This window comes from Papio anubis, chromosome 7, assembly GCF_008728515.1.
Source record: "Papio anubis isolate 15944 chromosome 7, Panubis1.0, whole genome shotgun sequence".
Taxonomy (NCBI): domain Eukaryota; kingdom Metazoa; phylum Chordata; class Mammalia; order Primates; family Cercopithecidae; genus Papio; species Papio anubis.
In genome coordinates this window covers 51732688-51746005 of record NC_044982.1, presented here as the reverse complement: position 1 = coordinate 51746005, position 13318 = coordinate 51732688, and the positions used below count along the sequence as shown (strand labels likewise).

General features: G+C 48.6%; 1 protein-coding gene across 9 annotated transcripts in view; it reads left to right on the top strand.

Annotated features, from left to right (window-relative positions):
- SAMD4A (sterile alpha motif domain containing 4A) overlaps window positions 1-13318 on the top strand; it is a 228648-nt gene that overhangs the window by 199409 nt on the left and 15921 nt on the right. For all 9 annotated transcript variants that reach the window (XM_009211571.4, XM_009211572.4, XM_009211565.4 and 6 more), the window contains 4 exons: window positions 1129-1214; window positions 6759-6877; window positions 11598-11799; window positions 13071-13197. In XM_009211571.4, the coding sequence (XP_009209835.1) occupies window positions 1129-1214; window positions 6759-6877; window positions 11598-11799; window positions 13071-13197 (534 nt within the window). The remainder of the gene's footprint in view (window positions 1-1128; window positions 1215-6758; window positions 6878-11597; window positions 11800-13070; window positions 13198-13318) is intronic.

The window sequence follows — 13318 nt, the reverse complement described above, 5'->3', positions numbered from 1 at the left end:
CCTGTCTCTCAAAAACAAACAAAAAAAAAGAATAACATTTTAAAAGTATATATACTTACAATATTTCTATCAATACAAATAGCACCATCTCAAAGTTTTTTTAAAGGTGGCATACTATTCCTCTGTATGCATAAACCGTAATGTATTTAACAAAGTCCCAATGACTAGGCAGTGAGGTGGTTTACAAGGTTTTGTTATGACAAACATTGTTATACTGAAAGTCTACGTGCAAAGGCAAGAAATAAATGGGATTGTGTGACCGAACGGCCATGCAGGGTTAGGGACAGGGAGGAATGAAGTATGATGCCAGGTTTGAAGCTTGGTCTTCTTGAGTGTCAGGCATTTTTTACTCTCTGGTTGACTCCTTTTGTCCACCCATCTCCACCCTGGCCCTGTAAACACGACTAAGAAAGTTGGGGAATCGTCACCTCTATGATGAGACCAGAATGGGCCACAGTAACGTAGCGGTGAGAAAGCCAGTGCGTGTGTGTACTCTACCCGCAGACTAACTCTGCTCCATCCTCATTAGCACTGACTTGAGTGTGTAGGTGAGCCTGCGCCTATGTGTGCATAAATGTGCATATCACTCTGAGAAAGCAACCCTCCGAGGAGTGAGTAGCAGGCCTCCTGCACATGTGCACACCCACACACCTCCCCGTCTCCAGGAGGTGCCAGCTCGTTCCTCCAAACACAAACGCCACTGCCTCTGCACCTGGCGAAGGGTGCGCACTCATTCATAAAATCACGGAGGCTGCTCTCTCTGACAGTGTCAGGATCTTGGATGCTTTTGAAGCCCCTCACACAGAGCCACTTTCAAAGACGGAGCTCAGGACGCCACTATTCACTGCTGTGTTCTTCCTCTCACGAAGTGTCTTATTGCAGAAGGCTTCACATAGAATGGCACGACTGGAATTAACCCAAGGGGCTTCTCAAGGCAAGGGCTCCCACGGTGTCTGAGCCTTTGACTTCTGTGGAATGAGGAGCCTCTTGGCCTTTTTTGTGAGCCTTACATAAAGCTGCAGACACACATACCTCTCAGAGTGTTGGTCCTGAAGGGAAATGAGAGTCAGGTCCCAGAGATTAGAAAGGGGTGCATTTTTCTAATTCATCTTTTCTTTTTAATTACAGTGTGCACACAGCTCTTGGTCTCCAGACCCGATGAGGAAAATATAAGTTCCTATTTACAGCTCATAGACAAGTGTCTAATTCATGAGGTGAGTAGTGACAGGTTTTACAAAACCAATTTTTTGTTTTTATTGCTTAGAAAAGGTTCTCAGAGTTTCTGTGATGTGATCATTTTAGTCTCCAACAACTTGTTTTTGAGTGGTGGACAGTTATTAATAATACGTTGGGCAGAACTAGGCTATGACAGCCTCAAACCCAAACACAGCTTGAACATTACTTTGGTGTCCAAAGATTTGCCCAGACGGAGTGCTCTGATGTGCAGCGAACGCCTGAGACGACTTCTGGCTGGGGAAGCAGCCCCGGGTGGCCAAGCCTCGCAGGATAACACACGAGCCCTGCTGCTTAGCCCTGGGCGTTTTCAAGTCTTTTAAAAATCTTGTGTTGAACTCTTGGCTTTTAGCTCAGGGAACTGGAGAGAGGAAGGGAGAGAGAAAGCCCATAAAAGAAATAATGAGTGTGTGTGTGTGTGTGTGTGTGTGTGTGTGTGTGTGTGTGTGTGGGCTTGCGATTGTTATAGGAATAATATTTGCTATATATCCTTTTGGAGGAGGCCTGAGGCGGGCTGCAGGTGTGCCTACTGGACTCTCAGGCATAGTCTTCATATACAGAGTGAGACAGACACTTGGGCATGACGGGGCTAGGCAGCCATCTGCACTGGTGGCTGTCCCTGAGGGGCATGTAGGGAGAGGGAGTTGCACCTCAGACCTAAAATTCCAGTGGCTCCTTGGGCACCCCTCCCTCCCCACAAAGAGCTACAGAGGCAAGGCCTAGACTAGAGAAAACTTGGGACCAGATAAACCTACGGTGGCAAAGTCTTTTTGTAGGATTTCAATGTGAGAATAAGATGGTAAAGGAGCTGGGGCGGTGGCTCACGCCCGTAATCCCCACACTTTGGGAGGCCAAGGTGGGAAGATCACTTGAGGCCAGGAGCTTGAGACCAGCCTAGACAACATATCAAGACCCTGTCACTGCAAAAAAAAAAAAAAAATAGCCAGGTGTGGTGGTGCACACCTGTAATCCCAGCTACTCGGGAAGCCAATGTGGGAGGATGGATGGTTTGAGCCCAGGTGGCCAAGGCTACAGTGAGCTATGATCCTATTACTGCATTCCAGCGAGAGCAACAGAGTGAGACTTGTCTGGGAGGGAAAAAAAAAAAGATAATAAAGGCCCCAGGCCTCCTCACCTTTGCCGCATTGGCAGCCAGTACTCCAGGAGTCCAGTGGGCTCCGGTGAAGGGAGATGCCCAGCACAGCAGCCAGGCCCCTTCTCCACTTCCCTCTCACATTCTCACCCTCCCAGCTGCCGCATGGGCCCTGGGCTATTGAAGGTCTCACTCAGTTCTCAGGGCCCTCATCTGCTACCCACACTTCACATACAAGGGTACAGTTGTCCTCTGGGATTCCATCCCAGCTCCCCCTTCCCCACTTCCCCAGACCCGCAGTTTCTCCTCTTGGCCATATGGATTCTTACGTGCCCAAGCGGCTCTGGCCAAAGCTGTCAGTGTGACGACGGTGACCAGCCGCCTAGGTTGGGGGCTCAGACATGCCATCCTCTGAAATGTTCAACTATACCAAAGTACTAGACTTTTCACTGAAAATAAAAATATTTTTTCCCTCTTTAATGGTTTCCCTAGAGCACCCAGGCACTGTCAAAAGCCTGTATTGAAGGCTTATCTGTGACTTTGTTTCAGGGACAAGGCCTTCTCCCCACAAGCTTGAGTAATCCTTTTCTATTTCCAGTCCTGACACTGGACTTGTTTTGGCCAGGAAAAAGCAACGAAGGAAGAGAAGGCAAGAACACAGTGAAGAATGTTATCTCATTCATTCCATAGATACTTACTGAGCACCTAGTCCCTGTCCCGAACTAGGCAGATTACAGTAGTGAGAGAAGGGGTGAGACAGAAAGAAACAGGCCATCACAGCCGTGATGAGAAGGCCTCTGATAAGGTCATCCCTGCGTTCACGGGAGCAGCAGTGGGCACCAAACCTGGAGCCAGAACAGGGCATTTCCATGGAGGAATCCTCTCCACATTCAAACCTGGAAGGCAAGCGAGAGTCCTGGTGGTAGAGACTCGGTTCGTAAGGAGGCAGAAGAGAGCGATGTCTGCAGGGCTCCATGTTTTGTTGGGAAGTAGGACATTTGTGGGTGGGTTGGGGCAGACAGCATGGGGAGGATTTCAGCCTCGGATAAAAGCGAACCGGAACTCTGCTTCCTCTCCCACGCCCGCTCTCAGCATTGATATTGGAGGACAAGGTACTGCCCACCTTGCCTCAAGACAGCTGAGCCCCTGAGACAGAAATAATGAGTCCTCCAGCTGCCCGTGCCCAACAATCCACAGGCTTCCTAACTGTCCCTCGCCAGCCCTGAAACTTTGGCCTGACGCTTCTCGCTTTCCCGCCGTCCTACGTGTCCTCCCTGGGTATCCTGGCTCTGGTTTTGTTTTTTCCCCTTTACCTCCGCGCAGCCCCAAGTGATCTCCTCTGATTGCCCAGAGGGGCCTCTCATGGCTGGGGGCCCCAGGCGGGAAGCTGCTGGTGAGGTGTCTGCTTGCTAAGTTCAAGTCAGGATGGAGGGGCCTGCGTGCCGCTTTGGAAGGGAAAATGTTGTTCAGGGCTTTTTATGATTTTAGTTTGAGAGAGAGGAAAAGCGTCTGAATAATTTTCCATAGCCTCTGGTTATTCTGTGTGGGCAGAACACGCCCTGCCTGTGAGGCCCCGTGGAGGCGCACAGCCTCCATCCTGGAAGAGGGTTCACCCGGGCGCAGAGAGACAGGACGCCCTTTCATAGCCCGGACATGCTGTTCCTTAGCTGGCTTGGAGCAGGGAAGGTATTAACTGGGCCAGGACACCTCCCTTCCTCCCCAGGATGGAGGGACCGAGTCCCCAGAGTCATGAAAGGAAGGAGAGGGAAGTTCTGAATTTTATTTCTGAGACCAGTCACTTTGACTCCTGAGTGATCATCCCAGGCTTCTGGGCACTTCAGTGTGTCTTGAGGTGGCTCTGGGAAGAATGGCTCTTGCCTCTTTATGAGCCTTTTCATCCAGCCACGTACACTGGGATACCATAGCCATCTTCCTCCAGACAGATGCATTGGTCTAGGCCTGAGAGGGCCAGAACTCTGGAGTGGCGACTAGGGGTGCCTGGGCAGTTGTTGGGCATGAAGCCTTCCCTTCCCCTCCAGGCCCCTCAGGAAGCTGCTCCCCAGCCCAGCCTGGGGCTGCAGTGAGATATTGGGCATCATAGCCAATGCCGATTGCCTGTAACTGAGCACTCCTCTGTAGGTCAGGAACCAGTGTTCAGAAACTCCTGGAGCCAGCCACGACCAAGCACCACAGCCCCAACTGAGAACCACCCCCACTCTCATTCAGCACTGCTAAGGGGCTGGCTGTCATCTGCAGCTCTGAAGGAAAGGAACCCCACCGCCCACTGAGGTGCTCAGGGAATGAGCTGCCCTCCCCGTGGAGGCACCAACATTCCCATCTTCTCGGGTGCTGTTTCCCACCAGGGAAGATGTCATGTCTATCATGGTGTCTTAGGAAGCGCATCCATGAAATGAGCCCTTTACTCCTTTGTCACTTGGAAACTCAGGCCAGTTGTCCTTCAGGCTGGCTCCAGATCAGCTCAGTATCATAGTTTAGAGACCGTGAAGTCATTTGCTGTGTGCTGTTGTTGGAGTGCAAGGTCATATTGAATGTCTAATGTGATGAACAGCTGTCTACCACCACCAAACGGCCGGTCTGTGCAGTCCAAAACCAAACCCCAGTGTGACACCTGTGAGTGGCATCTATTGAATCATTAAGAGTGAGGCACATTCCAGGTATTCTAAGTGTTTTTCATGTGTTATTTCATTCTCACAACATCCTTTTGAGAGAGAGGTTATCCTCAGTTTCTAGGAGGCACTGAGTCTTGGGTAGAGGGGCGTGCATAAAGGCGTGCAGGGATTCGAGCCCTGCCCGTCTGCATCCACAGCCTTCCTCTGGCCCACAACTCTCCTCCCCAGGTCACCCTGACCAGCATGCCCACGTATGCTCACACAACATGTGGCTGAATAAGCCAGTCAAAAGCAGAAATGATCCCCTCTCGGTGTGAGTCCAGCAGAAACGCTCGCCTTTCGCCCGGTTTCAGAGGTCCTCATGTGTAGCAGGACACGCAGAGGGAGCATCACCAACCAATGGGCAGGACTGTGGAGGAGAGCCACGCCCTCGCCTCCTAGCCTGCCTTGATGCGTATTCTTAGTGGCATCTGGCTAAGGTCACCCGGGAAGAAGGGGTTTGTAAGTCCTCAATGACGTTTCTGCCACATGATTAACATTCTTCTGCTTTTGTCCACAGAGCTCTCCTGGTATTTAGGTCCTTAAAGATTAAGCATCACTGGGGGACAATTAAGCTGTCATTTCTTTTTCTCCATTTAAGGAATCTGTTTCCTTTATGGGAACTAGTCATTTAGTCTGTTACTGAGTAATATTTTATGACTACTTAAAGGAATTCATGCCTTATTGACAAAACTACTTCGGAATCTTCTCTCCATCCTTGTTACTGCGAATCAATCAAATCACATGGATTTCCAACAGCACGTGTTCTAAGTTACAGTTCTAGGCACTTGGCAGGGGATTCATATGTGACGTGGTGTCCTCACCACCTAGAACACCCCATGTTCATGCTTTACCTGCAGCAGCATTACCAGGGCACTTGCTACAAACACAAACTCTCTAGACACCCCTTCAGATCTACTAAATCAGGCTCTGGGCCTGTGGAAGGGAGCCTATGTATCTGAATTTTGACTGTCCCTTGGCTAATTCTAATATATCGTGAATCTGAGAGTTCCTGCCTTGGAGACCCCTAACCCACGTAAAGTCCTTTCCTAGTCTGTGGCAAGTACAAAGGCTAAACGCAAAAGGAACTATAACATAGATAAGAGTTTGTTACAGGGCAGTAGGCAAAACACACACACCAGTTTTACTAGAAAAGAGTTCTGAAGGTATCAGACCTACATATTTTCCTAAACTTTAGAGAAGGTTTAAGTCAGGACTGGCACACTGGGATTTTTGTAAGGCAAGAGACCCATTAACTGGAGATTTCTCAACAAAGTCCTGAAACACAGAGAATAGAGTCCATTCTCTGACACCCTGGAGACCACTCTAGGGTGGCCACACACCATCAAGCAGATTGATTTTTGGAGTGGTTGAGAATTTTCATTGATTATGAACATGCAGGGGGGCCTGCAAAACCCAGAGTATTCACCAATCAATTTTGCAATTCATTCTTGGTTAATAGAGTCCGGAGTAGAGTCAGGAGGGAGGGGGAGTGTGGGTATGGATCTGCCAGAAATATAACCAAAACTAAGGGTTATCAACAGTTTGATGCATGTACCTTACCAAGCACCTCCAATGTCAGATAATTTAAATTTTCAAAGTAGGCAGCTCCCAAATTAAACTGACTACTGTTTGGACCAGGTTAGAAACAGGTGAAGAAAAGGCAACTGCAGAGACTCCAATGTTTTCCCCTATTAATTGCATGTTTCTCCCTCTAATGCCAGGCTGTGTCACCCATTTAAAAGTCCTGTTTGTTTTTGCAGGCATTTACAGAGACACAGAAAAAAAGATTGTTGTCATGGAAACAGCAGGTGCAGAAGCTCTTTCGGTCTTTCCCTCGGAAAACCCTTCTAGACATATCAGGATATCGACAGCAAAGAAAGTATGTTGGGATTTCATTCTTTGTAATGCACGGTGGTTCCCCTGGCACCTTCTTGCCTACCTCAGTTCCTGGGGCAGGAATATGGCAGGGCACCATTCCTTGAAGATTCCATGAAGATGCCCTGTGGCGAGTTCCAAATTGCGTTACTTAAACAGGTGGGGCTGGGAAAAGGCTGTGAGAGTGAGCACTCCCAGGGGAAGAGCTGAATGTGAGCTTTTGTAACTCCGTTTGCATTGTCAAAATGATGGTAATAGTCCGGCTGGGTATCAGAGGGGAGAGTGGGTATGATTTAACAAATGCAGGCAAAACACAGGATGGCTTACCCACAAAAGGGGGATCTGAAAGGATAAAAATGGGTTGTTCTATCAGCACCTTAAGTGGTAATTTTTTTCCCCCTTCTAGCTGTAGACAAGCTAATTATAGTTGGTGGCAGGGTGAAGAGCCCAGGGCTAGTCTATTTTGGTCTGCAGTCTCACAGTGGAGCAGTACAATTCTTGATTTTTTTCATAGTACTTCAGCTTCTTGCACGCAGATAAAAATAAGCCTGGTTGTACTTTAGAACCCATTACCTTAATATAGTTTTAAATTGAGGAATCCAAATGCATATTAAAGATGAACTACAGTGACAATTTGTGGGAGAAATTAAGGGTAGAGGAAAGGTTAAGCCTTAAACAATGATAGGGAATTTTGGGGACATATGGGAATGAGAATGTAAACATCCTGAAAAATTAACATTCTATTTTACACTTTTAAAACACGAGCAGATAATGTCTTCACTTGCACCTGAAAGGTTCTGAATTTGTTTCATTTCTTGGTGCATGTATAGAAGCTCTTTGCCCGTGATGTTAAAATTTGGGGCATTTATTTGCATAAGTGTGCCTTAAAACATCACTGTTTTGTATTTAAGGGAGATGAGGCCAGTTGGAGTTTGTGAAAAGACTTCATGAAAGATTAATTTTAAAATTGAAGTGTGATCACATTCCAGCATATATAACGCTTATTTATTAAACAAACATTTATTTAGCACTTACATATGCCAAGTGGTATCCAAGCACTTTAAGAATATTAATACATTTAATCCTTGTGACAACCATGTGAGGTAGAGCTGCTGTTGTTGACCCCAGTTTACAGACAAGTTCGTAGGCAGCAGCATCGGGGATTTGAACCAGGCAGGCTGGCACCAGCTCCAGCTCCATGCTCTTAACCCTGTGGAAGCCAGACAACTCTCATGGTCTCAGGCTGATGAGTGGAAAAGATGGTTCAGGCAAAGCGACACTTCAGGACCAGTTCCCTGAGCCCAAGCTCTTGGACTAGACTATCTCTGCCCTGAGGATTCCCAATGGCCCAGATGAAAGGCAAGGTCTGCTTCCTTGGCCTCCTGCCCTGGGGCCTACCCCCATCCCAAGTGGCTTTTCTCTAAGAGCAGCAATACTTTTCCCAGGTGAAAAGGTTCCAGACTCCTCTTGCAACACCGGGCCCTTGGGAGACAAGTTCCAAGAGGAAGAAGGCATTTGGAGGTTGGAGATGAAGATGGGGCTTTTAAGCTCTTTGCTGCTCCTCCAAAAGTCCCACCCTGGCCTCTGTCAGCCCTGTGTTGTCATTGGTCCACATCTGAGAGCCTTTTGGAGGTGGAGCAGGGGGCATGAACCTTGACCTCTCCAGGGTGTTAGTAACACTTGGATTGGGCTAACCCAAGGTTTGCCAGGTTGGAGTCCTAATGGACGTCTTTTTATTGATTAGATAAGAATGAATCGCTTGTGGATATTCAATTGGAATTGGAATTCAATTCAAAATGCTGGAAGATGTTTTATACTCACAAGTATTTCCTCTGGGATCTTTTTGTGCTATTAATTTGCTTTGAAGACCTCTTTCTCCAATAATACAAAGTTTACTGCAACCCAGCCCCTGCTTGGATTATCATAAATCCCAAATTAATTGATTCTTATTAATGTTACTTTCTCAAAGACTTTTCATGCATTTCAACATTTCAATGTAATGAAATCAGATTTAGAAATGTAAGGCAAGAGAATGAGAAAGGAAAACTTGCTTTTGTCACTTTGTTCTCTCCCCAGAAAGCATCGATGATTTCATTAAACCTAGCAATCTTAAGTAATCCAAGCATTCACTCTGATTGCCAGCAGTGGCAACCCTCTGCAAAGCTGGCTTTGTAACAACCCTCGAAGGGTCCTACCATCAGGAGAAAGATGGCCTAGCCAATCTAGTAAAGCGTGAGAGTAGGACATGATGGGTCCTACTCTCTCGCTTTACTCCCCTCCCCTATACAGCCGAGTCCTAAGAGTCCCTGGATCCCTCCTTTCTCCAGTGACTAAGTATCCCATAACAGAGTCCTCTGCCCAGATTATATTGCTTAAGAATACAGTCTTGCCTTTCTGGAAGCACATATCATTTTAGCATCACTCATTGACTCTGTATTTTGCATATGAAATAACTTTTTAAAAATCCATCCAAAAAGGAAAGTGAGAAAATGCTATCCACACTAAATAAGGAAAGATCATAGCAGAATACTGAATCATCTACCAGGTGGCCAAAATTCCGACTTCAGAACTCAAAGGACTAGTTTTCATCGTTAAAAACAAACAAACAAAAAAAACACTCGGCCCTTGTGTCTACCTCACATAGTCAGATTGTCCTTCCACCAAAGGAGGTCTCTCATCATGTGAAATTTCTTCTACCCCTCCTGGCCCTGAGTTCTTCTTTCAAACCAAAAAGTCTTAAGCCTTAGTAAAAATAAAAACGAAATTTTTAAAAGGGAAAATAGGAGAAAGAAGGAAGAAAGGCCAAGATAAAGATACCAAGAACCCGTGAGTGTCCTCCTCACCACCTTTAGATGAACTTCTGACCAGAATCTAGAACTCTTTCCATGGCCACCAAAGCCTGGAAGTAGAAAGGCACAAGCCCAGAATTCTGCCCCCTGCCCCTTCTCCCCCTAGGAAATTTAGGAATTCTGGGGAAAAGAGAAACTTATTTTCTGAGATCTGCACTGCTGGCTCAGATGCCCCTCCCCCTACACACAGGCACAGCTCTGCTTCTCAGGAAATGACTGTTCGCAGGCCCCTATCACCCTCAACTGGTTAAACTACGTCAGCCCAGCTTCCCGGAGTCTCCCCATAGGCTTGGTATAAACCTCCCCTGTGTCGCTGGAAAAGTAGATCTCTTCCATCTTGTGGCCGCTGGAGGTAATGCATTTCGACTTCATCCGTGAATGACTAAAGCTGACTCTTCTTGGAAAGAATGTGCTGGTTCCTGAAACCCTGCCGGCTGCTGTGTAACCTCCCAGACCCGAGGCGTGTCGGAGAGGATGCATTCTTCAGTGCTGAGGTCAACCAACCCAACGGGAGCCCCGGCATCTGCATGTGATGCTAGGGGCTCTGGTAGCCTCCCTGCGCGGACCCAGGAGAAGCATGGACCTGCCCTGGCCTTTATGCGGCCCACTCTGCAGGGAGGGCCTGTGGAGTGAAGGCAGTTTGTGTCCTAGGTCCAGAACATTCGCAAACATCATCTCCGACCTTATATCCCTCGCCCCACAGGTGGCATCGGCTCTCCCATTCGAGGATGCATCATGATGGCAGAGACTCATTGGTTCCTTCATTTAACTGCATTCCCTGTGCAGAAACTGATTCAGGCACCGGACATGCAGGATGGATGAGGACAGACATGGAGCTTACATCCTGGTGGGCCTCACAGGCTTCTCCAAGTCTGCCACACAGGCTGAGGAGAAACAATGATAGGATTAAAGAAGGGAGCACTGGGACAGGAGTCAGACCCAGTTCTGACCCTGGCTCTGCTGTTTTCTTGCTATGTGGCCTCTCGAGAGCATGTGAGTGTTCAAGACCTGTGTCCTCATCTGCAGCAGGATGGGTTGGAGAAGATGCGGCGGGGAGGCGGAAGAAGGCAGAGTGCTGGTGAACCTGCTGGGCCTGCGTGCCAGTGCTGCCCCCTGCTGGCTGTGTGGCCTGTGCACAAGGATTACACACAGTTTTACTTCTCCAGCTACAAAGGAGAGAGCACCTACTTCATAGGGTTGTTGCAAGGATCGAAAAATAATGTCCAAGTCCCAGGAAGTTACATGTGATATAGCCTCTCAGATGTTAGCTGCTGTTTTAATTATAGTTGTTCGCTGGCACAGAGCCCCCTGTAGGCCTTACAACTGTCAAAGTATGAGCAGAGGCGGGGCGCAGTAGGCTCATGTCTGTAATCCCAGAACTTTCAGAGGCCAAGGCAGGAGGATCATTTGAGCTCAGGAGTTCCAGACCAACCTGGGCAACATGGTAGACCCTGTCTCCAACAAAAATATAAAAATCTGTAGTCCCAGCTACTCAAGAGGCTGAGTTGGGAGGATCGCTTGAGCCTGAAAAGTCAAGACCAGCCTGGGCAACGTAGTGAGACTTCATCTCTACCCAAAAAAAAAAAAAAAAAAAATTAAGTTATCTGGGCATGGTGGCACATGCCTGTAGTCCCAGCTACTCCAGAGGCTGAGATAGGAGGATCACCTGAGCCCAGGAGGTCAAGGCTGCAGTGAGCCAAGATCTCAGTGCTGCACTCCAGCCTGGGTGACAGAGTGAGACCCTGCCTCAAAAAAAAAAAAAAAAAAAAAAAATGTGAAGAGACCCCCCCAAGGCAACATCCCATGGGAATCCTGTGGCTTGAAAAGGGCTGAATAATAACTGATCGTCTCTTCCTTCTCTCTTGGCTCTCACAGTCGAGGCTTTGGGCAGTCCAACTCCCTCCCGACGGCTGGCTCTATGGGCAGTGGCATGGGCAGACGGAACCCGCGCCAGTACCAGATCCCCTCTCGGAACGTCCCTTCCGCCCGCCTGGGCCTCTTGGGCACCAGTGGATTCGTCAGCTCCAACCAGCGCAACACCACAGCTGCCCCCACCATCATGAAACAAGGAAGACAGGTTTGTTCTGCTCCAAGGAGGGAGGAGGATGGCCAAGCCAAGGCCTGAGGCTGCAGATGTCCCCCCAGGTGACCCCAGGGTGGGGAGAGAGGCCAAGGGGGACTATGCTGGGGGCAGTTGCCACCATTCCTCAGAGGTAACAGCATTGTTTGCGTTGTTCTCTGGGAGACACAGCAACCCCATAGCTGTGCTTAGGATGCCCAGAGGACCACTTTAACCTTGGGGACCCTGCACAAGAGGATCTTTGGAAAGAAATGCAAGACATATTTCTTCCTTGCCCCATGCTTGACCTTCTACCGCCCAAATCTGGGCTCCGGGAGAGCCTGGTACTTAGAGAACTTTCCTTCCCTTTTTATCTGTGGCAAAAAGCTCCCTTGTATTAGTCCCAGCTCTGGTGGAGCATCCACAGGACATAGTCTGAGAGTGTGCGCCAGGGGGAAAGTTAACACATTCTCAGCCTGCCCAGAGGTTCTTGCTGTGCAATTTAGAGCTGACTTCTCTGGCCCGTCGCCCATACCCCTCTAGCCCCAGGCCTCACCCCTGCCTAGTGCCTTCTGCCTGCGTGTCCAGAGCTTCTCAAAGCTCTGTGGGTGGGGATTAGCATCGGAGGGACACAAGTAGGTCTGAGGTTCTGGGGTCTCAGGAGAAACTAAGGGATGACAGATCAGCTTAAAAACAGGAAAAGGGCTTCAGGCAAGATGGGCAGGATTCACTCCCCTGGGTACCAGAAAGCCCTGTCTTCTGACCATTTTCCCCAGCCCCCAGATCAGTTCAAGAAGACGTCACTGCTGGGACACACAAGCTAAGCTGTGCCAGCTCATTGCCAGCTGAGAGGTTCTTTTCTCTCCCCCTCGCTTTGAAGTACATTGTAAGAATCTTAAAAAAAAAAAAAAAAAAAAAATGAGAACCCTGAAATAGTTTGTGCTCTTCATTGCATACATTTATAGAACTCCCCCATTTCCTAGAAGAGTGGCAGGGAAAAAGCAAAAGCAACAACTGGGATAAAAAGAGTTTTGCAGACAGGGAGAGCGGTGTCCAGATGAAGCTGAGGCTTACAGCAAGGCCAGCGCTGAGGAGGTGAAGAGAAATTACAGTGAATGGAATCTAAACCCTTCTCTGTAAATATGCAGATGCTAGCGCTGGCCTGCAAGCCCCTTTTCTAGAAGTTAGAGTTCTCCTGGGATCTTTGCCTCCCAAATTCTTGCTGGTGGCTCTGCTGTCCACCCCAGCGGGGCTGAACTAACGAGTTCCCCTTTTGCTTTTCTCACTAGAACCTGTGGTTTGCCAACCCCGGGGGCAGCAATAGCATGCCAAGCCGCACCCACAGCTCAGTCCAGAGGACCCGCTCGCTGCCCGTGCACACTTCCCCACAGAATATGCTGATGTTCCAGCAGCCAGGTAGGGCCCGGCGCTTCACGTCCCCTTGACACAGAGGGGAGGCCAAAATAGATGCCCCAGCGAACCCAGCCGGAAAGTGCTTAGCCTTGACTGTCACCGTGCATTCTTTGGAGCTTATAGA